Raw genomic sequence first — 23,688 nt, 5'->3', positions numbered from 1 at the left:
GGAAGATTTTAATAACCGAGTGATTAAGATGACCCGTTCTGTGGATACCAGTCAGTCTTTTCCCCAGCCATTCTTGTCATTGCCCAGTGGGCTCATGAACAAAGTGGTCATGGTGGTAGGGATGGAGGTTATGCATGGGCTCAGCAACATGGACTTCTACTCACCAAGGCTGACCTGGCTACAGACACAGCTGAGTGCCTAATCTGTCAGCAGCAGAGACCCACACTCAACCCCAGATATGGCAGCATTTCCTGAGGTTATCAGCCTGCTACCCGGTGGCAGGTTGATTATATTGGACCACTTCCATCATGGAAGGGGCAGTGTTCTGTGCTAATGAAATAGACACATACTCTGGATATGGGTTTGCCTTCAGTGCCTGTAATGCTTCTGTAAAACCACCATCTGTGGACTTACAGAATGCTTTATTCACTATCACGATATTCTACACAGCATTACTTCTGACCAAGGAACCCACTTCACAGCCAGTTCAGTGCAGGAATGTGCACATGGTCAGGCAATTCTCTGATCTTACCATGTTCCTTATCATCCAGAAGTAGCTGGTTGATAGGATGGAGGAATGGCCTTTTGAAGACTCAGTTATGATGCCAACTAGGAGGCAATACTTTGCAGGGCTAGGGCAGTGTTCTCCAGGAGGCTGTGTATGCTTTGAATTAGCATCCACTCTATGGTGATGTTTCTCCCATAACTATGCTTGCCGGTTTGGAAGTATTGTGTACCCCAGAAGAGTCATCTTTTAATCCTGATTCAATCTTTTGGGGGCAGTCATTTCTTTTCATCCTAATTCAGTATTGTAGGGCAAAATCGTTTGATGAGATTATCTCCATGGAGATGTGACATGGCCAATTGTGTGGGTGTAACTTGTGATTAGATAGAGTTGTGACTCCACCCATTCTAGATGCGTCTGGATTAGTTTACTAGAGTCTTTAAAAGGGGAAACATTTTGGAGAAAGCTCAAAACCGACAGAGTTCACAAGCTAGAGACCTTTGGAGATGTGGAAAGAAGGCACCCTGAGAGAAGACTTATGAAATGAGGACAGAAAGCTACCAAGCATGTGCCTTCCCAGCTAAGAGAGGTACCCGGAGCCCAAAGACTCTAACAGATGCCAGTCATGTGACTTCCCAGCTGACAGAGCTCTTATGGATGGCATCAGCTTTTCTTGAATTAAGGTATCGTTCCCTGGATGCCTTGGTTTGGACATTTTTATAGGTGTAGAGCTATAAACTTGCAGCTTATTAAATTCCTTTTCAAAAGCCGTTCCATTTCTGGTATATGACATTCCAGCAGCTTGCAAACTAATACACTAGGATTCATGAGTCCAGGAATCAAGATATAGAAATGGTAGAGGCATAATTCACTATTACCCCTAATTGTCTATTAGGAAAGTTTTTGCTTCCTGTCACTGCAACCCTGAGCTTTGCCGGTCTACAGGTCTTAGTTCCAAAAGGAGGAGTGCTCCCACCAAGAGACACAACAATGATTCCATTGAATTGGACGTTAAGACTGCCACCTGGCCACTTTGGGCTGCTCGTGCCTCTGAATTAACAGGCAAGGAAGGAGATTACTGTATTGGCTGGGGTAATCAATCCTATCAAGGGGAAACAGGACTACAACTACATGATGGAGGTAAAGAAGAGTTTTCCTGGAATACAGGCGATCCTGTAGGGTGTCTTAATACTACCATGCCCTGTTATTAAAATCAATGGAAAAGTACAACAACCCAATCAAGGCAGGACTATGAATGGCCAAGAAATGTCAGAAATGAAGGTCTGGGTCACCCCACCAAGCAAAGAACCATGGTCAGCTGAAATGCTTGCTGAGGGTAAAGGGAACATGGAATGGATAGTGGAAGAAGGTAGTGATAAATATGAACTGTGACCACGTGACCAGTTATATAAATGAGAACTGTGCTGGTATTTCCTCCTTGTCTTGTTATGAGTATGTTTATATTTGTACATAAAGCAAAATATCTTTATTTTCTTCTCTATCTTATCCCCTTATCATATGACATAACTTGTATTGTTCATGTTGTTGTATTTAAGTTACAGGATATCAGAGTTAAGAGAGGAAGTATCTGAGAACTTGTATCCTATTCTGGAGAGTTATAATACATTTCCTGTTATATGCAGTACAGTTGAGTATTGTTAGGCAAAAAATATATCTGTTATTGTGTTCTATTTAGAGGTCAAGTATGGTTTAAGGTGCTATGTATAGCTGCCAAGTTGACAAGTAATAGACTGTTATGGTTTGGGTTGTACCAACTTTGCCAGGTGATGGTGCCCAGTTGTCTTGTCAAGCAAGCACTGGCCTAATTGTTATTGCAAGGACACTCTGTGACTTGTTAATAAACCAGAAAGCAGGTTTATTAAATCATCAGCATGTTGATTGCATACATGACTGATTAGATCTGTAGTTGGCCAAGGGGAGTTTCTTCCATAAATAGGAATGTTTAATCTAATCAGCTGAAGTTTTTAAAGAAGAAGTCAAGAAAAAATCTCTCTTTTTTTCTTCAGTCAGCCAACCTCCCCTGTGGGATTCATTAAGACCTTCATTGCAGCTGTCAGTTTGCAGCCTGCCCTACAGAATTTGGACTTCTACATCCCCAAAGTGGCATCAGACACCTTCATAAAATCTCATATTTATAGATATCTCCTGTTGGTTCTTTTTCTCAGAGAACCCTTACTAATACAGTATGTAACTGCATTTGTGTTTTTCATATATTCCTAATTGGGTACTGTTCTAGTTTGCTCAGCCACTGGAATGCAATATACCAGAAACGGAATGGCTTTTAACAAGGGGAATTTAATGAGTTGCTAGTTTACAGTTCTAAGGCCTAGAAAATGTCCCGATTAAAACAAGTCTAAAGAAATGTCCAATCAAAGGCATCCAGGGAAAGATACCTTGGTTCAAGAAGGCCGATGAAGTTCAGGCTCTCTCTCTCAAGTGAGATAGCACATGGCGAACACAGTCAGGGCTTCTCTCTTGGCTGGAAGGGCACATGGCGAATACGGTGTCATCGGCTAGCTTTGTCTCCTGGCTTCCTGTTTCATGAAGCTCCCCGGGAGGCGTTTTCCTTCTTCATCTCCAAAGGTCGCTGGCTGGTGGACTCTCTGCTTCATGGTGCTGCAGCATTCTCTGCTCTCTCTGAGTCTCTCATTCTCCAAAATGTTTCCTCTTTTATAGGACTTCAGAAACTAATCAAGACCCACTCAGATGGGTGGAGACATGTCATCCCCTAATCCAGTTTAACAACCATTCTTAACTAAATCTCATCAACCAGGGAGATGATCCCATCACAGTCCCAAATACACAGCATTGAATAGAGACTATTCTACCTTTAAGAAATGGGATCCATATTAAAACATGGCTTTTCTTAGGGGGCATACTTCCCTTCAAACCAGCACAGGTACTGATTGTGAAGATTCTTTAAAATGGATAGTTCTAATTCTAAAAGCATTCCTGAATATAGCCCTTTGGGCTGTATAGTGAAACACTGGAAAGATTTTAAGTTATGATCCTATAAAAAAAAACAAAAAGTAGTTACTCCTGTAACAGTCTGGCCTCTGTATGATTTTGAAGCAGGAGAGAAATAGCCTGAAAATGGTTCTATAGAAAAGAACACTGTATTAAAGTTAGAGTTGCTCAGCAGCAGAAATTGGATGAGATGATGTATGTTCAATCCTTTATTTGTCTCACTTATCAATCAGTGTTGATGAAAAACTAAAAGTTTAACTGTACAGGTTAGCAGGGAAAAGAAAAATATCTTCTTTGATTTAAATCTGGAGGATCTAATAGAACCTTATTAACTCCTTCATCTGCCCTACCTCTACCCTATAACCAAGAAGCCAATAGATTAGGAAAGGAGGAAGCTGTCCTACTTCCCCCTCATCCTCCTCAGATTAAAAATCATGCCTTTTAATTCTAATCCAATCTGGTGGGGCAGGCCTATTGTTTAGGTTGTTCCTTTTTGACTGTATTGTTTTCATGGAGAAGTGACCCCACCTGTTCAAGGCAGGTCTTAATCATTTAGCAGATTCCTTTAAGAGACCTCACTCATGGCCAAGAGGAGTCAGACAGAAATACCCTGGGGGCTAAACAAGGATTTACAGAACAGCCAGAACCTGGAGTGAGCCAAGGGAGGCTAAGAGATAAAATCCTGAGTTTTTCCTGGAGAAGCTAAGTGAGGGCCCACAGGTGCTTGGGGAGAAAGCCACTGGCATCAGAAGCTGGAAGCAATGAAGCTGAAGCAAGGACTTCAGACATGTGCCTTCCTAGCTGACAAGGTGACTTGTATGCTGCCTTTCCTTTGAGAAGGTATCCTTTTGTTGATGCTTTAATTTGGAGATTTTCACAGTCTTAGAATTGTAACTCATATCTTAATAAATCCCATTTATAAGAGCCAATCCATTTCTGGTATATTACATTCTGGCAGCTTTGGCAAACCAAAACACTGAACCAACAGGAGATATCTGTAAACAGTATGAGATTTTATAAAAGTGTCTCACGCAACTGCAGTCCAAATTCTATAGGGCAGGCTCTAAACAGGCAACTGTAATGTCTTCTCATTGCAGAAGACACTCCCCTTAGTTGATTGTAGATGCAATCAGCTATAGATATGATCAACTGACTGATGATTGAAGTCCATGAAATATCCTCACAGTAATGGCTAGGCCAGTTCTTGCTTGACCAGACAACTGGGCTCCATCACCTGGCCAAGTTGACACATGAACCCAAACATCACAGTCTCCTTCTTTATTGGGAGTATAAGAGTCAGAAATAGAAATGGTCCCTCCCTCCCATACACACCAGGGTACTCAATCTGGCCAGAGCTGTTCTCAAAAACCAGCAGCAAAGCCACCAGCAAAACTCCTACCCCTTCAGCAAGTGTCTAAACAATAGACAAACAAGGAGGATCACGAGGATCTGTGTAGTGCACACACCCCATTCTCCACATCAGATTTATATACTAGAAAAATAATACACACTCTAAAGAGAGGACCAGCAGGAAATGGAAAGCTTTGATATTTGCAATTTATAACCCAAATGGGGCTGATGTCCAGGCCTTGTTAAATGCCCTTACAACAATCGAAGAAGGGAGAATGGTGATAGAAAAAAAAAAGCAAAGGAGGAAGGAGATAAGAAACAAGGAGAAAATCCTGGCAACCCAGTATATGCTGGCGTACATTTAGCAGTACCAATTAGGGATCTTGAATGGAATCTAAATGATGCAGGCGACTAGACTAAATTAAAGTATTACAAAGAGTGTATTGTTGCGGGTCTGTGAAAAAGGGTCCTGAAGGCTATCAACTTAGAAAAGATAGATGATGTAAGGCAGGGACCAAAGGAAAATCCTTTAGTTTTCCTTGACAGAATGTATACTACCTACCAGCAATACATAGATATAGATCCAAAAAGTCCAGAGAATGCCAGAAATTTACATATGATTTTCATTACTCAGAGTTTTCCTGATATAAAGAGAAAACTACAGAAAATTGATAGAGGACTAGGATTGCCCATCTCTAAGTTGGTTGAACTTGCTTTTTCTTTTTGATTTCTGTATGGCAGGGTCACATTTCATTATTTTTCCATGTGAGTATCCTGTTATTGCAACACTATTTGTTGAATTTTTGTTTGTTTTGCTTGTTTGTTTGTTTCTTGCAAAGTGCATGGACTGGGAATTGAACCCAGGTCTCCCACATAGCAGGTGAGAATTCTACCGCTGAACCACCCTTGCACCCCCCTGAACTTGCTTTTAAAGTTTATAACAACAGAGACTAAGGTAAAGAAGAGAGGTACATCCAAAAATAAGCAGTGTTTGAGAGTGAATACTTAGAGGTAAATGGAACTTCCTGAGGTTCTAATGAACCAAGGACAACCAGGACTAGATAACAGCAAGAAGGTAAGACCCCTGGTTCCCTCTCGAGGACGGGAGGAATTTGGAACCAACCAATGAGCATTCTGCAAGAAAGAACGGCACTAGAAGAGGGACTGCCCTAACTGCCTCTAGGGAAAACCTTGAGGAAAGCTGAGGCCCCAAATTCCAGGTGCCCCAATGAGATGATGCAATAGACAGCAACTTGGAAGGAAGGGGCCCAGGGGCTCTATTAGAAGAAACACCACTTCTCTCAATCTCCCACCAAGAACCTCAGGTAACAATGGGGGAGGGAGGGCGATGACAATTAATTGACTTTCTTGTTGATGCAGGAGCCATCTACTCAGTACTAAATAAAAAACCTAATGCAATTTCCAATTAATCAGTTACTGTAATGGGAGTATCTGGTAAAAGAGCAAAAACCATTTTTGCAGCCTCTAGACTGCCTAACTGGGCCAAAAGTTTAAAGCATAGTTTCCTATATGTACAGAATGTCCAGCTCCCTTGCTGTGAAGAGACCTGTTAACCAAGCTAAATGCCCAGATAAGCTTTTCTCCAGCTTATTTGTTGATAGAAGTGTATCCAGGAGAAGACTGTGCATTGCAAGCTGCACTGCTGTTCCCTGAAGGAGATAAGCAGACCAGGCCCATCCCAGGAGAGATCTTGAATGCTATAAAACTGGAGGCATGGGCTGATGGAAAACAGGGCCATGCAAAACAGTAAGACAAGTTCAAGTTCAAGTTCCAAAGCCAGGTACTGCATGTCATGTTAAATAATACCCACTTAAACTAGAATCCAGAGAAGGAATTGCCCATTAATAGAGACATTTTTGAAATATCAATTAATACGACCTTGTCAATCTCCATATAACACTCCAGTGTTGCCTATACGAAAGCCACACACCCTAAATGAATACTGGTTTGTACAAGATCTCCGGACTATTACTCAAATTATAGAAGACATCCACCTTGTATTCCAAATCCATATACTACACTTACTTCATTATCTGAAGATTTCTATTGATTCAGCATCGTAGATTTGAAAGCTGCCTTTTATTGCATGCCCCTTGACCCAGGATCTCAATAACTGTTTGATTTTGATTGGGCAGACCCCATCAGTAACATAAAACAGCAATGTTGTTGGACTGTTCTTCCATAGGATTTTAAAACGTTCCTACAATATTTGGAGAAGCCTTAGCTAGAGATTTAAAGGGATTACACTAGCAAGAAGAAGTGCTGTTACAGTGTGTAGATGATATTCCAACAGCAAGTCGTACCGGAAAGACATCAGACAAGAACACGATTCAAACTCTGAGTTTCTTAGCACACCAAGGGAACAAAGTCTCAGAGAGAAAAGCCCAAATTAAAAAAAAAAAAAAATCAGTGAACTATTTAGGTTTTGAGTTATCCAAAGGACAGAGAAATATATTGCTAGACTGGAGAGAAGATGTAGCCCAAGTAGCAGAGCCACTTACAAGAAGGCAGCTTCAGGGATTCTTAGGGATGGTGGGACTCTGGAGAATTTGGACACCTAATTGTGGACTCATAGCAAAACCTTTACATGATGCATTGACAGGATGTGAGCTAGAACCCCTACATTGGACTCCTGAATGTAAAGATGCCTTCCAGAAAATAGAGAACTTTTAACAGCCCCAACCCTAGACCTCCCAGACCCAAGAAAACATTTTACCTTTCATACACTGTGGTGGTTTGAAGCTGTTATCTACCCCAGAAAGGGCCATGTTCTTTTTTTTTTAATTGAGGTATATTGTGTATTCACATACCATATAATCATCCAAAGTGTATAATCACTGATTCAGAGCATCATCATATAGCTGTGCATTCATCATCACAATAGATTTTTGAACATTTTCATTACTCCAAAAAAATAAAAATAAAATTTAAAGAGAACACCCCAAACATCCCATCATCCCCCATCACCCCATTGTTCATTTATTTTTTGTCTTTTTTTCTCATTCATCGATGTATACATTGGATAAAGGAAGTGTCAATTACAAAGTTTTCACAATCACACAGTTACACCTTAAAAGCTCTATAATTATTCAATCATCTTCAAGAGCCAAGGCTATTGGGTTACAGTGCAACAGTTTCAGGTATTTCCCTCTGGATATTCCAATATACCACAAACTAAAAAGAATATATACTGCATATGAATAACCTCCAGAATGACTTCTGAACTCTATTTGAAATCTCTCAGCCACTGAAACTTTCTTTTGTTTCATTTCTCTTCCACCTTTTGATCCAGAAGGCTTTCTCACTCCCACAATGCCAGAACCAGACTCATCCCCAGAAATCATGTCCCACATTGGCCAGGGAGATTTATACCCTTGGGAGTCACGTCCCATGTAGGGGAGAGTGCAGTGAGTTCTTCTGCAGAGTTGGCTAAGAGAGAAAGACCACATCTGAGTTTCTCTGGGAGTGACTCTTAGACATAATCATAAGTAGACTTTGCTTCTTCTCTGTAGCAATAAGTTTCATAAGAGCAAGCCCCAATATTGAGGGCCTCGCCCATCAAATTGACAGCCCCCACTGTTTGTGAGAATATCAGGTCTTTCCCAGGTGAGGAAGTTTAATATTTTCAAATTTTCTCCAGTACCTCAAGGGGACATTGCAAATACTTTTTAATCTTCTGCCCAGATTACTCTGGAATATACTGGGGCATCACACCAACCTGTCCAAACCAAGAAGATCTCACTCCCTCTCCAAGGTTGTTTGTAATTATGGTGTTTGAAAAAAGCTACCCCTACAAGTTAAATTAGATAGTGTGCTACAGAAAATATAAATTCTGCACCAAATAACATCTCTTCCTTTGTTCTCACACAGAAGTTGAAGTTTTAAAATACAATCAATATCATCCTTTACCCTTTAGTCTAATTTATCTTAGTCCTACCCAGATGAGCTTCATTCATATCTCTAATTGAAGTCTGATCACTTATTCAGCTTTTTTGTAATGCTTACTTTCATGGCTGCAGAACTCCAGCTCTGAGTATCAGGTGTCACACAAATACTCGAAGTTCCAGGGACTGTCTAGGTTACACACAAAGAGCTCAGCATCTCAGAATTTAGAAATGACAGTTACAACTCTGGAATGGATGTGACTGCTGTTAGCTTACAATCTAAGAATCTTTACAATAGGTGAGTTCACCTGATGACCTGTGCTCTTGAATCCAATTCTCAGAGTTTGCACATTATAGTTAGTTATTAGTAGTGAGGCATTATAATATTTGTCTTTTCGTTTCATTCAACATATAGTCCTCAAGTTTCATTCACTTCGTTGCATGCCTCAAAACTTTATTCCTTCTTGCAGCTGCTCAATATTCCATTGTATGTATACACATCTCCCCCTTCTATTTCGTAGCCAGTGTACCCTTAGGCCACCTCCATCCATTACAAATCTCGAACACTGCTGCCATAAACACCAGTGTGCAAATGCCCATTTGTGTCCCAGCTCTCGGGGCCTCCAAGCATATACTGAACCCATAACCATGGGATTGCAAGATCATACAGCAACCCCACCCCAGCCTCTTGTGGACCCACCACACTACCTGGCTATATTCTTTTTTCTCTTTTTTGGCATAGGCAAGCTTCAGGAATCAAACCCGAGTCTCTGGTATGGCAGGAGGGAATTCTGCCACTGAGCCACCATTGCACCACCCCTGGCCATAGTCTTTTAATCTATTCCTATAGGTGCAGACACACTGTAGGTGGGACCTTTAGATTAGGTTATTTAAATTGAGATGTGATGCACCCTATGCAAGGATGCAAGGTCAGTCTTAATCCCCTTACTGGAGTCCTTTGTAAGAGGATAAAGGACATAGAGAAAGAGCCCAGATAGCTCAGAGAAGCCCCAGTGAAGCTAAAAGATGAAATTAAGAGAAGCTTATAGAGAAAAGCCCTAGTGAAGCTAAGAGAGGACCCACACATGCTCAGAGAGGGAACCCCTGGAACCAGAAGCTGAAAGTAATGAAACCCAGGACCAAAGGACCAGCAGATGCCTGTGATGTGACAGAGGTGTCCTGGATGCCAACAGCCTGTTTTCAGAGTCCAGGTATCATCCTGTTGATGCTTTGAGTTAGACATGTTCATGGCCTAAAAACTATAAATTATAAATTTAATAAATCCCCATTGTAAAAGCCAACGCATTTCTGGTATAATGTATTCTGGCAGTTTTAGGGAATCAAAACATAAATGAAAGACAAAGGCTTGGATTAGAAGTGCTTACTCAAAATTTGGGAAATGCCAGATGTCCTGTGGCCTATTCTTCTAAACAGCTTGACAACACTACCCAAGGGTGGTCAGTACAACTAAGGGCTGTGGCAGCCACCTGTGACATTCTCAAAGAAGCCGAAGATTTTGCTTTTGGACCACACACCACTGTGCCGACACCACACTGTGTACTGCCACTGTGAGGACAGAAAGGCAGATACTGGCTCACCGCTGGATGGTTAAGTAAATATCAAACTATTCTACTACGTAATCCTAACATCACTCTAAAAGCTTCTTCTAGCTTAAACCCGGCTACTTTACTTCCAAGTGGGGAAGGGGATCCTGTGCACGAAGGTATACAAATAATTGATAAAGGTCTATTCCAACCATCCAGACTTAGTTGACCAACTTTTAGAACATCCTGACACTGAAAGGTATACTGATAAAAGTAGTTTCGTGGAGATAAGGACTTCAAAAAGCCAGTTATGCAGTGGTACCATGACAAATAGTACTAGAGGGTAGGGCCCTATGCCTGGGTACATCTGCACAGTGGGCAGAACTTTCTGCATCACCAGAGCTTTACATCTGGGAAAGGGACAGTGAATTAACATACAGACTCTCAGTGCACTTTTAATATAGTTCATGCTCATGGAGCCATCTGTAAAGGAATAGGACTCAACAACTGCTGAAAAAAAACTAAACCTGCAGACATAATCTCAGCATTATCAGAAGCAGTGATGCTGCCTAAAGAGGTTGCCATAATACACTGCTACAGTCATCAGAAAGGAGGAGCAGACTCTATAAAAGGCAATCAAATAGCAGACCTAGAAGCAAGAGCAGCAACCAAACTAAAACCTCCCCACTCATATTGGTACTTTCTCTGACACCAGATATAAGACTAAAAAACTTTTCTCCTCAGTGTTCAGCCCACAATTTGTTGAGAGCAAAAGAGTGGGGCTTTGACTTAAAAGAAACAGATATTAATTCTCAGTCAAACATTCCATACAGTAGAATGGAGGAAGGATGGATTTACAGTAAAGATGGAATACTTTTTATTCCTGAGCAATTAATGGAAGGAGTTCTTACTTATTTACATTAAAGCACTTATTATGGAAGAGATGCTGTTGCAGTTTGCTAAAGTTCCTAGAATGTAATATATCAGAAATGGGTTGGCTTTTTTACAATGGGGATTTATTAACTTACAATTTACAATTCTTAGGCCATGAAAATGTCCCAATTAAGGTATTAACATAATGATACCTGGATTCTAAAGACAGGTTGCTGGTGTCTGGGACACCTCTGTCACATGGGAAGGCACATGGCCACTGTCTGCTGGTCTTTTGCTGCTGGTTTTCATTGCTTTCAGCTCCTAGTTCCAATGGCTTCCTCTCTGAGCTTTTCTGGGCCCTCTCTGAGCTTCTCCGGAGCTTTTTCCTATGAGCTGTTCTTAATTTTATCTCTCTACTTCTCTGAGCTGTCTGGGATTTTTCTGTTTTTTATCCTCTGATAGCAGATGCCAGTAAAAGCATTAAGGATCATCTTGAATGGGCTGGGTCACATCTCAATTGAAATAACTTAAGCAAAAGTCCCACCTACAAGAGTTCTGCACCCACAGGAATGGATTAAAAGAACATGGTCTTTTTCTGGGCTACATAACAGCTTCAAACCAGGAAGGAGTCCATGTATCAGAGGCTGAAAAATTATCAGAAAATAACACAAAACTGTTTAACTTGCACTAAAAACAATCCAAAACCTGGGCCTCTGCCCCGTATAAAAGAAGTGCAAGCCAGAGGCACCATGCCAGGTGAGGACGTGCAAATAGACTTGACTACTATGCCAAAAGCATGTGGAAATCATACTATCTTCTTTTTTTTTGTAGATACATTTACAGAATGTGTAGATGCCTTTGCATGCAGGACAGAGGGAGCCTCAGAAGTAACTAAGGCCCTCCTTGGAGGAAACACTCCACGGCCTGGACTCCCATTTTCAATACAAAGTGATAATGGGGGTGGGGGGCTTTTACATAAAAAATTTCACAGGAACTTTCAGGAGTACTGAGCATACATTGCAAATTACATGCATCCTGGAGACCACAATTTACCAGGAAAACAGGCATGAGTCATACCCTGAAGAAGATGGTAGCTAAACTCTGCCAAGAGACTCACCTCTCATGGGACAAGGTGCTCCCGGTGGTTCTGAAGCAGGTAGGAGCAGCGCCCAGCAGCAGCTCCTTTGGGGCCCATGTGAAATGGTGTATGGGAGCCCATTTCTAAAAGAGGTGGCCTGCATTCTCGGACTGGACAAGGCCAAGAAGTAGAGAGTAAGAGGTGTGTGCAGTCACCGGGGCCACATGAGAGGCAGTTCACCACTGTGCTGCAAGTCAGCGCTTCTCCTACAGATGTCCCCTTACTTCACTCTAAGCCTAGGGCTGAGTTCTTTAAAAAAAAAAAAAAAGAAAACATCAATACTCAACAGACCAGTTGGAACTAAAGAGGAAGATGCGTATGATATTTTATTGACAACTCACTCCTTTGTCAAAATGGAGGGATGGAAACCACGATACACCCTAGCAGGGTAAAAATAGCACACTCTAACGATTTTTTTCTCTTCTACACTCCTTCACAGGACAACTGTTGAGAAACAAACTGTTGAGAAACCCAATGAAGGAGAGGAAACTGACAAACTTCTGGCAGGCTGATATCAATGTGAACCCCTAGAAGATTTAAAATACATCTTCAGGAAAGCAGATAAGTGTTACTTATTAGAGGATTTTTTTTTTAATCTAAGTACCATTAAGTATATACAATACTTTAAAAATGTGTGTGTTTCTTAAAGAGTGGAATACCTTCACTTGTAGCCAAACAGATAGATTATAAAATTATTAGACTACTCCCAACACACATGTGTGGCATATCCTTGTTTGGTATCTCTGCTGTGGTGTAGCCCAAGGAACTGACATATTATCACACGCTAATGTTTATTTTACAATGGGCATACTCCCCATGAATCAGTCAGATTATTGGTATGCAGCCGAGTCCCTACGTCTGGTGTTTCTGGGATTCCCTGGTGGGTATCATCCCTCCAGGGAGCTCACTGGAAGGAACTAAGAAAATTAATCAAAAAGATCTGAGAACAGAAAGGGATTCTGGATACCCAAACCATTGCTAATGCAGATCCAAAGAAATGGCCAATTAATTTAGAAACCCCAGGACATCAAATTTCTTTTTCTTATAGTATTAATGGTGGAGAGAGGCATTCAAATGCAAAACATTTAGATAGGTGAAGCGTACAACTATTAGAGAAAAAGGGGGGTGTTCCAGCTCTGGGAGGGCGTGGTGTGGCTAACACCTGGGTATGGCAGATTAAGCCAGAGAGCCCCTCTCCACTGGGAACAATGGAACCACTCCCAGTAATGTAATCACTTCAATACTAGGAAAATTGGACGGCTGCCCCAGAGCGATGTCTCCAAACCAGGATATTACAGGGAAGTGACTAGTTTGGGACAGGTTGTGTTAACAGACCTGATGTTTGCTGGGTAGCTCTGAACTGCACTGAGCGGTGACACAGCAGCACTTGTGGCTCTGGTTGCCCCCAGGCTGGACAGGCGGATGCACTTTAGGACCACACTGGGCTCAAGTCATAAGACTTTACCATCAGAAGAAAATCTACTGTTGGGAAAAGCTTGATGGGCCCTATCAGTATTTCATTGGTATGATCACCTAGCCATTATATTTCTGCCTTCATTCAGCACAGAAGATGTTGTACTTAGGGTAGAAGCACTGAACACTTTTACACAACGAGCTTTAAATGACAGCCTCAACAGTATAGCTCTGAAATACTGAGGTGACTCTACTGTGTAAAGCAGTACTACAAAATCGAATGTTCTGGATGTCTTGACAGCTTCACAGGGAGGCACATGCACTATAATAAACAGTGAACGTTGTACCTATGTACCTGATGAACCTGATAATGTAACTTACGTGTTAGAACACATGAAAAATCATAGTAATGCAATAGACACTGGCCCCCTCTCCTTTGGCATATTTGATTAATTTGGCTGGCTTCCTAACAAGAATAGGATCTTTGTTTCATTCAGTATTATAAGCAGGACTTATTACTACTACTATTTGCAAGTATACTTATCTTTAAAACATGTCTCTATTATTCCAGCCCTGCTATAACAGAAATACTGGAAAATCTTTACTAGTCCTGTCAAAACCTGAAGTTAAAGAATATGTACATCTACAATCAAGTTCCATCCCTCCAACTGCTAGGGTTAGTGGTGTCCCTCTCCATCGGGAAGAAGTCAGAGGGGTTGCATCCAGATATCCCTCAAGACTGGAAATGATCATAAGGAAGGGATGAGTTTTAAGAGAAGTTAGGATTTAACAAATGCCTAGGACTACTGAATGATTATGTAGGCCTTTCTTTTTTACCTTCTAGTGTATTGGAATAGCCAGAAGGAAATACCTGAAATTGTTGAACTGTCATCCAGTTGTCTTGATACCCCCCCTCCCCCGCCCCGCCCCGCCCCCGCATGGGCAGGCACCAGGAATCAAACCCGGGTCTCCGTCATGGCAGGTGAGAACTCTGCCTGCTGAGCCACCGTGGCCGGCCCTGTCTTGATCTTTGATAATGATTGCATAATTATATAGTTTTTATTTTGTGAACTTGTGATTGTAAAATCTGGTCACTGACCCTCACTTGTACCCACTTTATCCGTTTTTTTTTTTTTTCCTAACTTGAAAATCTTATAATCACAAAGGCAAACCCCTAATGTTAATGAGGGAACTTGAGTCGCTCAGAACTAACCATTGAATTGTTCTATCTTAGTTCTAGCATAGCTCCACTCCTTAACATTTGTAAATGGTTCCTGCTTATACTTGTTATTGAAATAGTAACAAGTATTCAATGGAGGTGAAACGGTAACAATTCCATCTCCTCTTATTTGAACCCATGAAAAACTCGAATTCAGACTTGGGGAGATAATTTTTTTAGGGTGATAGGCCATCTGATCTCCTGCTTCGTGTCTAGCAATAAATCTTTCCTCTCTTTGAAACCTTGGTGTCTCTGGAATTGGTTTTTTGAGTTTCCCCAGCAGTGAACCCACCGCTTTTGATCCCTATCAAAATCAACGGGAGAGGTGTTCGGGAACCTACAGCAGCGCTAGGGAGCAGAAAGTTGGACATCTGTTCTTTCAGAAGTCTAGCTTTCACGCACAGAGCTGATTATACATATGCTGAGCTCCCTTTGACGACAGGAATATTTATCTTGATATCCCCTGGGCGGTATAAGACTTGGCAATCAATTATCCGTTGAACTGAATCGAGTAAAACTTTTTGTGAATAAGGGCGAGAAGAAGGAGACCGAAATAAACGAGAGACTTGGATATCTGGAACTTTTACAGGATTTGCTGCAAAGAGGAAGGGACTTAAGCGGGTCAGGTTTCAAATGAGGGTCCAACAAAAGAGCACTTGGAAGAAAGAAGCAAAGAAGTGCCGCGAGGAGCTTGGAGAGGGTTCCTCTTAAGTGAAAAAGGCAACAGGTGTGAGCCCGTGCGTGAAAAAGAAAGGCAGGAGCGGCAGCAACAAGCGGACTGGCGAGAGGAGGGTCTAGGGTCGGAGAGACGTCCAAGTTGGGGCGGAGAGAAGACTGAGGACAGGAGCCGGCACAGGCGCCGGGCAGAGTGGTTAGCTTTGAGTTCATCTCCTAAAAACCACCAGGAAGCCCTAACAGCTTTGTAGCCGAGGATGGTTTTTGGTGTGATAACTTCCGTGTGTGCGCGCCTCTGCGAGCACCGCAGGCAGCGCCGCCCCAGAACTTCCGCGTGTGAACGAGACTGGCGCGCCCCCCGCCCGCGCGGGCCAACCGGAGAGGAAGCCGGCTCCCGAGGCGCGGGGCGGGGCCAGGGGCGGGGCGGGGCGGATCAGGGGCGGGGCCGCCGCCTGACAGGCCACCCGGCCGCGCCCCGCCCCGCGACTACATTTCCCAGCAAGCCGCGCGCGGCTCGCGCGCCTCAGTTGACCCATTTCCCGGCCCGTCACGGGCTCGACCGGCCCCCGCGCCCAAGCGGCTGCTCCCTGCTGACTGGGGTGTGGGCGGGGAGCGGCGGAGGGAGGAGGAGGCGCTGCTGGCCGCCGCCGTTGCCTCCGCTGCTGGGCGCCGGGGCAGCTCCCCGGGCTTCTGCGGCCGCCATGGACGAGCAGGCGGGTCCCGGCGTCTTCTTCGGCAACAACCACCCCGGCGCCGGCGGTGCCAAGGGGCTCGGGCCTCTGTCGGAGGCTGCGGCGGCCGGCGACGGGGCGGCCGCGGCGGGGGCGGCCCGAGCCCAGTACAGCCTCCCGGGCATCCTGCACTTCCTGCAGCACGAGTGGGCCCGCTTCGAGGTGGAGAGAGCCCAGTGGGAAGTGGAGCGGGCGGAGCTGCAGGTAAAGACCCTCCCGGCCTGGTCCTCTCATCCCGCCTCTTCGCTCTCTCCCGCCCCGCCCCGGACCCTTCTTCCCCCTCCCCCCCCCAAAAAAAGAACCCCTCGCTTGTCCCCTCCCCCTTTACTCCCGGCGGTCCCACCCGGAACCTGGTCTTTTTTCCTCCCCTCCCCTTTGCCTTTCGTTGACCCCACTTTCTTCACCCCGGTTCCCACTCCCGCCCCCGAAGCGTTGTTGACTCTCCGCGCTCCTTCTCACTCTTAACTGTGTCTCGTTGCACCTTTCCTCCCATCCCACCTTTTAGGTCGTCCCTTTTAGTTTGCTACTGGGGCTGACCATAGTTTTGAGAGACGCCGAGCACATCATCCTCTGCCCCAGTGTGTCCCGTCCTAGGTGTAAGGACATCCCCAGCAGGAGGTGCTGGGGTTGCCGCCCGTCTGGAAGAAAGGCGGTCAGAGAAGACAACATAAGTTGTCAGTGAGGCCTTGACTTGAGGGGAGAAGCTGACGTTGGGTGAAAGTGTTATTAGAAATATCAGCTTCCTTTTTACATATGTAAATGTACCTTCCACACCTACTTCCCCTCGCGTCTTTTAGGTATTTTCAGATTCATGGATTTTGAATTGAAGGAGTTATGATCACAGCCAGATGATGGCTCCTCTTCTCAAAATCTAAAACTTCCTGAGGATTAATTTTATCTCCAATGTTTTGTGAGCTTGATTGGTGCTTTAGAAGGAACTAAAGGATTTTAAAAGTTAGTTGCATTGTCCTTCAGTGTGCATGGTCTGCAAGATAAAGTGTAGCCAGGGAGGTGCTATTACGGGCTCTTAGAAGATTGCAAGTGAGGCTGATACTTTACAGGCCATTCTGAATTGGTAAGTACGTTTTCACTGGCTGATGTTAAAATTTCCAGGACACACACATATTTCACAAGAGGCCTAAGGAACTATGGATCTGTGCCATTCTGTTTTATAGGCTTATCTTGTGTATACTTACGAGCCACAAGTTTTGGTTGATGAAACACTGGAAGTTAAAGTGCCACCTGATGTGTCACATTTTTTTGGTACCATGTGTTTTCTTAGGCACTTAAAAAAATAAAAAGAAAAGGAGAAATCTGTTGAATAGAGTCATGTGCTGGAACAGGCTGCTTTGGTATAGCGGAAGTGGCTCTGGAAGAGTCCGGAGATAGAGTCATAGTTTGGGCTGTTCTTGCTGCTGGCTCTGTGACCTTGAGGAAATCCTTTAGCCTCTCTGGGCTTCATTTTCATCTTTTGTTTTTATAGCACTTGTTTTTTTGAGTGTCAGCTATATGCCTGTAGGTCCTGGGATTAATGAAACACAAAGCTTTTGTCCTTTTGGAGTTTATATTTTAATTCAGAGCCAAGCAGTCAGCAAATGAAAACATATAATGACCATTAGTGGCAACTGTTAAGAAAAAAATAAATCAGCGTACAGGAATAGAGTGGATGGAGGCAGCTATTTTAGATGGTGTGGTCAGGACAGGCCTCTCCAAGGCTATGACATGAGCTGGTAAATGAAGTGAGGGAGTGCCATGGTTTCTACAGTGCCTTCTGATTCTATGGTTTCTTCAGCTCTCTCTCTCTCTCTTTTTTTAAATTTATTTATTGATTAAAAAAACTAAAGAAACAAAATAAACCAACATACATAATCAGTAATTCACAATATCATCACTTAGTTGCATATTCATCATTTCTTAGAACATTTGCATTAATTCAGAAAAAGAAATAAAATGAACACAGGAAAGAAAAAAAAAAAGATTATACCTACCATACCCCTTACCTCTCGCTTCCATTGATCACTAGCATTTCAAACTAAATTTATTTTAGCATTTGTTCCCCCTGTTATTTATTTTTATTCCATATGTTCTACTCCTTTGTTGACAAGGTAGATAAAAGGAGCATCAGACACAAGGTTTTCACAATCACACAGTCACATTGAGAAAGCTATATCATTATACAATCATCCTCAAGGAACATGGCTACTGGAACACAGCTCTACATTTTCAGGCAGTTCCCTCCAGCCTCTCCATTACATCTTGAATAACAAGATGATATCTCTTTGATGCATAGGAATAACCTCCAGGATAACCTCTCTGTTTGGAATCTCTCAGCCATTGACACTTTGTCTCATTTCCCTCTTCTCACTTTTAGTGGAGAAGGTTTTCTCCATCCCTTGATGCTAAGTCTCAGCTCATTCTAGGGTTTTTCTCAATCCCTTGATGCTGAGTCTCCATTCATTGCAAGATCTCTGTCCCACGTTGCCGGGAAGGTCCACACCCCTGGGAGTCATGTCCCACGTAGAGAGGGGGAAGGTGGTGAGACTGCTTGTTGTGTTGGCTGGAGAGAGAGGCCACATCTGATCAACAAAAGAGGCTCTCTTGGGGGTGACTCTTAGGTCTTCAGCTCTCTCTTTATATTTTTTGGCAAATTTTTCATCCCTAGTGTTATATTGCTTTTGTATCTAGTTTTGTAATTTTTTTCAGTAATAATTCGGATAGGGACATAATAACTCGGATAGGGACAGTGTCTGTGTGGTAATCAGCAGATTTGAATGCCTATGCCATCTTTATAATTAATATAGTCTGTAAGTGAGCTTGTGGATTTTAATCTATAAGGATGTGTTAAAGACAAGATTAAACTTAACATTGTGCAATTTTAGAATATAATTTTTGTATGTAGCTTTTTAAACTTTAGTTTCTTTCCAGTTTAGGGACTGTAAAATAACTCAGACTAATTTAAGCAAAAGCAAACAAGAAAGTAGTGCTTACCCTTCTAGTTGTAGACGTTTAGGAACTTCCAATCCACTATCCACTCTGCCCCTTGTCCTATCCTCCACCCCGTGTTTAAACTTTTCATTTTACCTATAACTATATTCAGTCTTTAATTATTTACACACACACATGTACACACACATATCTTCCCGAGTTTTTTTATGCCAAATGTTAAACTTCAGGTAGGTTTTCTCCTGGTGCTAACTCATCATCTTAAGGGATTTGGTTTTAAAGTATTTTTCGGTTTGTGCTTAGAGAACAGAAGTCCACTTAAATATCAAATTCGATTATGCTTCTTCAGAGAAACTTAAAATGATACATATTTCAAACAGAATAAGTATTATATATATATATATGTATTTGGGGGGGTGTGGTTTGCAGGGATCTGTGGCCTTAGTCCCCCTTTGTAGTGTAATTGAAAATATATTTTTAAAAAATTTCTTTATATCAACATCCTTAAATTTGAACATTTCATTTTTCTTTTGCCATTGGAATTTTCCTAGTAAGACAATAGGAAGTAAAAGAGTTAATGAAATTGTGATAAAATATGGATCAGTTGGTGTCCTCCTTTTAGTTTTTAAACCTCTTCTCAGGTCATTAGCACCAAAGTCCACAAAAATACCTTTAAGATTAAGTCTAATTTGTCCCTTCAGGAACCTGTCAGTCCTGCTCTTTCAAGTTGCTAGAGCAGAATTGTGAAAGGCAATCCAAGCCTGCTGTCATCGCTTCCTGCCTCCTTTAGATCTTGGTAGTAAGGGACTGGCCACATTGTGCCAAAAACTTCTTTGTCATTATTTCCCCCTTGCCCATCTTAAAATAGACTCGCTTTTGCTTATGCCTCTGACCCCTGTCACTCACCCCCACCAGATGAGAATAGGTAATACATGGGAAAGGAAGAATGATCAAGAGTATTACTGAGCTTTAGATTTGGGGAATAAATTGGTGGTAGAAGACTAATTATAACATTTGAGAGAATTTCCTGTATGTGAGGCTTTGTGCTAGATGAGCTCAAAGAAACATACCACCTAGTTGAAGTGATAGAACATAAACCCCAAAATGTAGAAGAATCCATGTTTATCATTTTGGGGTTTAATTTTCTTAGAAGAGTGTATAAGAGAAGAACTAGCAATGATTGGGAAGAATAGAAGGAGAAGAGAACTTTACATAGCAGTGAATTGGTATTTGAAAATTATTGACTTATGGAAAAGCAGCATTAAAAAAATTATTGGCTCTAGATTTTGAGGTGTGTGTGTGAGGGAGGTGCTTTGATATTTACCTGGAAATGCTACATTTGTGTGAAAAAGTGATGTAATTGAGTAGCATAAGACATGTGGTATGGAGGCTGTATACTGGTATGCTTATGATTCTTGGTTTTGATGCTTTTGATTCATATTTTCATTCAACAAATAGTTTTCAAGCACCTACCTCATGTCAGGTCCAACCTCATGCCAGGCCCCCCCATTCCAGGCATTGAAGATAACAAGCTTGAACTGTGGGAAAAAGCAGAAATAAATAAATACATAAGATGATAGAATGTAATAAGTGCCATCTATAAGGGTAAGGAGGATATGGAGTGCTTGAGAGGGTGGAGTGGGGAAGAAAGACTTCACTCATAGAGTAACATTGAGCAGAGATATGAAAATGTAATAGCTGAGGAAAGAGCATTGAGGTGGAGAAACAGTAGGGGAAAGGGAACATGCTTCCAAGGTTTGAGGAGTAATGAGCAAATGGGGCTTGAGTAAAGAAAGAGAGTAGAGGAAATAATGTCAGAGAGTTACTGGGTATTGGTATCAGCAAGGTGGCCATCCAGTGGAATATTTTGAACAAAGAAGTGACACCATTTTTAAAAGGAACCATTTAAAGGATTCAGAATAGACTTGAAGGGGAGACAAGGGTAGAAGAAGCAGGGAGACCGGTTAGGAGGCTATTTTCATAATCCAGGGCAGAGTTAGTGGGGGCTTGGAGTAAGGTGGTAATGATGGGATTAGTGGATTTATGTTTTGGTACATATTCGAAGTATAATAAATTTCGAATTCATTTTTGAAGATGGAACCAGTAAATGTGCTGAAGGATAATAGAATGTGAGGTTTAAGAAAAAAGGGAGTCAGGGATAAGACAATTATTTTGGCTCAGCAGTTTCATAGGATTGTCAAGAAGATTTTACTGAGTATTTAAATGGGCAAAGTAAACACTTAAACGGGCAGTTTAGTTTTTGTTATTAATATAATTATTTACAATTACAGTGGAAGGCAACCTGGACATAGACCTGGGTTTAAATCCCTGCCGTGAAACCTACTATTGTAAGTTTTACATATTTGCCATAATTCTGACCTCTCAATCTTAGTTTCTTTATGTGTAAAATGAGGATAATAAACTACCTTGTGAAAATTGAATATGATATTTTAAAGAACCTAGCAGATGCTTTATTCACACAAAGTAAATGCTGAATAAATAGTAACAAAGTGCTTGAAATTAAATTTGTACTGTCCTTATGTCCTTATCCCCAGAGAAAAGCATAATCCTCAATCATGAAACTCTTCAAAGGCTGGAGCATGTATGTGCTATCCTTGGACCACACAGTCTAATACTCTGGGCCTGACCGTGACACCGGGCGACATTTTTTTTCTTTATTAGGGAAATTGTGGTTTTACAGTACAATAACACATAAAACAGAGGAATTCCATATCCCACACCAACACCGACACCATGCATTAGTGTGGAACACTTGTAACAATTGATGATAGCCCATTTTTAAAAGTTGTATAATCTGACATATATAAAAAGCAAAGAAAGAAAAAACAGTAGTTTTCAAAGCACTCTTCAACAAGTACTTACAGGACGGATTCCAGAGTTTGTCATGGGCTACCATACCATCATCTCAGAGTTTTCCTTCTAGCTGCTCCATAATATAAGAGGGTAGAAGGAATAAATATTTTTTTTTATCATCACAGTTGACTTTTTCTTTTTTATGAAAAATAACATATATACAAAAAAGCAATAAATTTCAAAGCGTAGCACAATTAGTTGTATTACAGATTTCAGAGTTTGGTATGGGTCACAATTCCACAATTTAGGTTTTTACTTCTAGCTGTTGTAAGATGCTAGAGACTAAGAGAAATATCAGTATAATGATTCAGCAGTCATACTCGTTTGTTAAACTGTACCTTCTCTGTATAACTCCCATCACCTTTGCTCTTTCTGTCCCACTCTTTAGGGGTATTTGTGCTATGCCCATTCTACCTTTTTCATGTTGTAAGGCTGTCAGTAATATGGGGTGGGGAGATGGAACTAGCTGATGTTCTGGAGAGGCTGGCCCCTCTGGGTTTCAGGACTTCCCTGCTCCAGGGGCCCATCTGAAGGTTATAGATTTCTGCAAAGTTACCCTGGTGCAGGGAATCTTTGTAGAATCTTGTATCTTGCCCTGGATGTTCTTTAGGATTGGCTGGAATGGTTTTGGTTGGGGTTTCGCAAGTTATGATGGATAGCAGTGTCTAACTGAAGCTTGCGTAAGAGTGACCTCCAGAGTAGCCTCTCGACTCTATTTGAAGTCTCTCAGCCACTGATACCTTATTAGTTACACTTTTTTTCTCCCTTTTGGTCAGGATGGAATTGTTGATTCCAAGGTGCCAGGGCCAGACTCATCCCTGGGAATCATCTCCCATGCTACCAGGAAGTCTTTCACCCCTGAATGTCATGTCCCTCGAAGGAGGGCAATGATTTCACTTACGGAGTTTGGGCATAGAGAGTGAGGCCACATCTCAGCAACAAAAGAGGTCCTCCAGAAGTAACTCTTTAGGCATACCTATGGGTAGGCTAAGCTTCTCTGCTTTGTACATAAGCTTCACAAGAGTAAGCTTCAAGATCAAGGACTTGCCCTATTAATTTGGGTATCCCTAACCAGGAGACATTTTATAGGAGTGAATGGTTGCCTGTTCCCTGCGGATATCTTTAGTGTCATCTTTTATTCTTCAAACCTAGTAAATATAGTTATTTCATAGGTAATGTCTCTGTTCATCCAATATCTTAAGATCTTCCAGGTCTGTTTCTGTGGTCTCTGCTAGTTCTTGCTCATCATGACTTGTTTCTTTGTATGTTTGGTTATCTTTGTATGCTGTTCATTGTCCTTTAAAAAGTATTTGTAAGAATAATTTGAAGTCTGAAGTGAAGATATCGTCTCCAAAAAGGTTTTGCATTTGCGTCTGTAGGCATTTGGAGGCATTGCTAGTTCAGAACTACTTTAAACCATATTCATTACTTGAGGTTTTTTTGGACCACCCAGTTAATGTGAATTTTGGTAGTGAATACATTTGAGAGCTAGTGTTTTTCTGCTTCATCTTTTCCTTGAGAGTCCTTTAG

At 42.0% G+C, this 23,688-nt stretch overlaps 2 protein-coding genes and 1 non-coding gene across 4 annotated transcripts in view; 2 read left to right on the top strand and 1 right to left on the bottom strand.

Annotated features, from left to right (window-relative positions):
- Window positions 1-12,881, top strand: part of HEATR5B (HEAT repeat containing 5B) — a 208,395-nt gene extending 195,514 nt beyond the window's left edge. The window contains exon 37 of the transcript XR_013164177.1: window positions 12,743-12,881. The gene's annotated coding sequence lies outside the window, so the exon portion shown is untranslated. The remainder of the gene's footprint in view (window positions 1-12,742) is intronic.
- On the bottom strand, window positions 5,683-5,753 carry TRNAS-GCU (transfer RNA serine (anticodon GCU)). Its single transcript has one exon. It is a non-coding gene; the product is annotated as a tRNA-Ser (tRNA).
- A 3,326-nt stretch (window positions 12,882-16,207) lies between the features above and the next one.
- Window positions 16,208-23,688, top strand: part of STRN (striatin) — a 174,041-nt gene continuing 166,560 nt past the window's right edge. Inside the window, exon 1 of one of the 2 annotated variants that reach the window (XM_077133979.1) lies at window positions 16,208-16,545. In XM_077133979.1, coding sequence (XP_076990094.1) covers window positions 16,312-16,545 — 234 coding nt within the window. In that variant the 5' untranslated portion in view covers window positions 16,208-16,311. The remainder of the gene's footprint in view (window positions 16,546-23,688) is intronic. The other variant, XM_077133980.1, reaches the window with a different exon arrangement.

Source organism: Tamandua tetradactyla, chromosome 17, assembly GCF_023851605.1.
Source record: "Tamandua tetradactyla isolate mTamTet1 chromosome 17, mTamTet1.pri, whole genome shotgun sequence".
NCBI classification, from domain to species: Eukaryota; Metazoa; Chordata; class Mammalia; order Pilosa; family Myrmecophagidae; genus Tamandua; species Tamandua tetradactyla.
The sequence above is the reverse complement of the archived record's forward strand: the minus strand, read 5'-3'. Positions and strand labels throughout refer to the sequence as shown.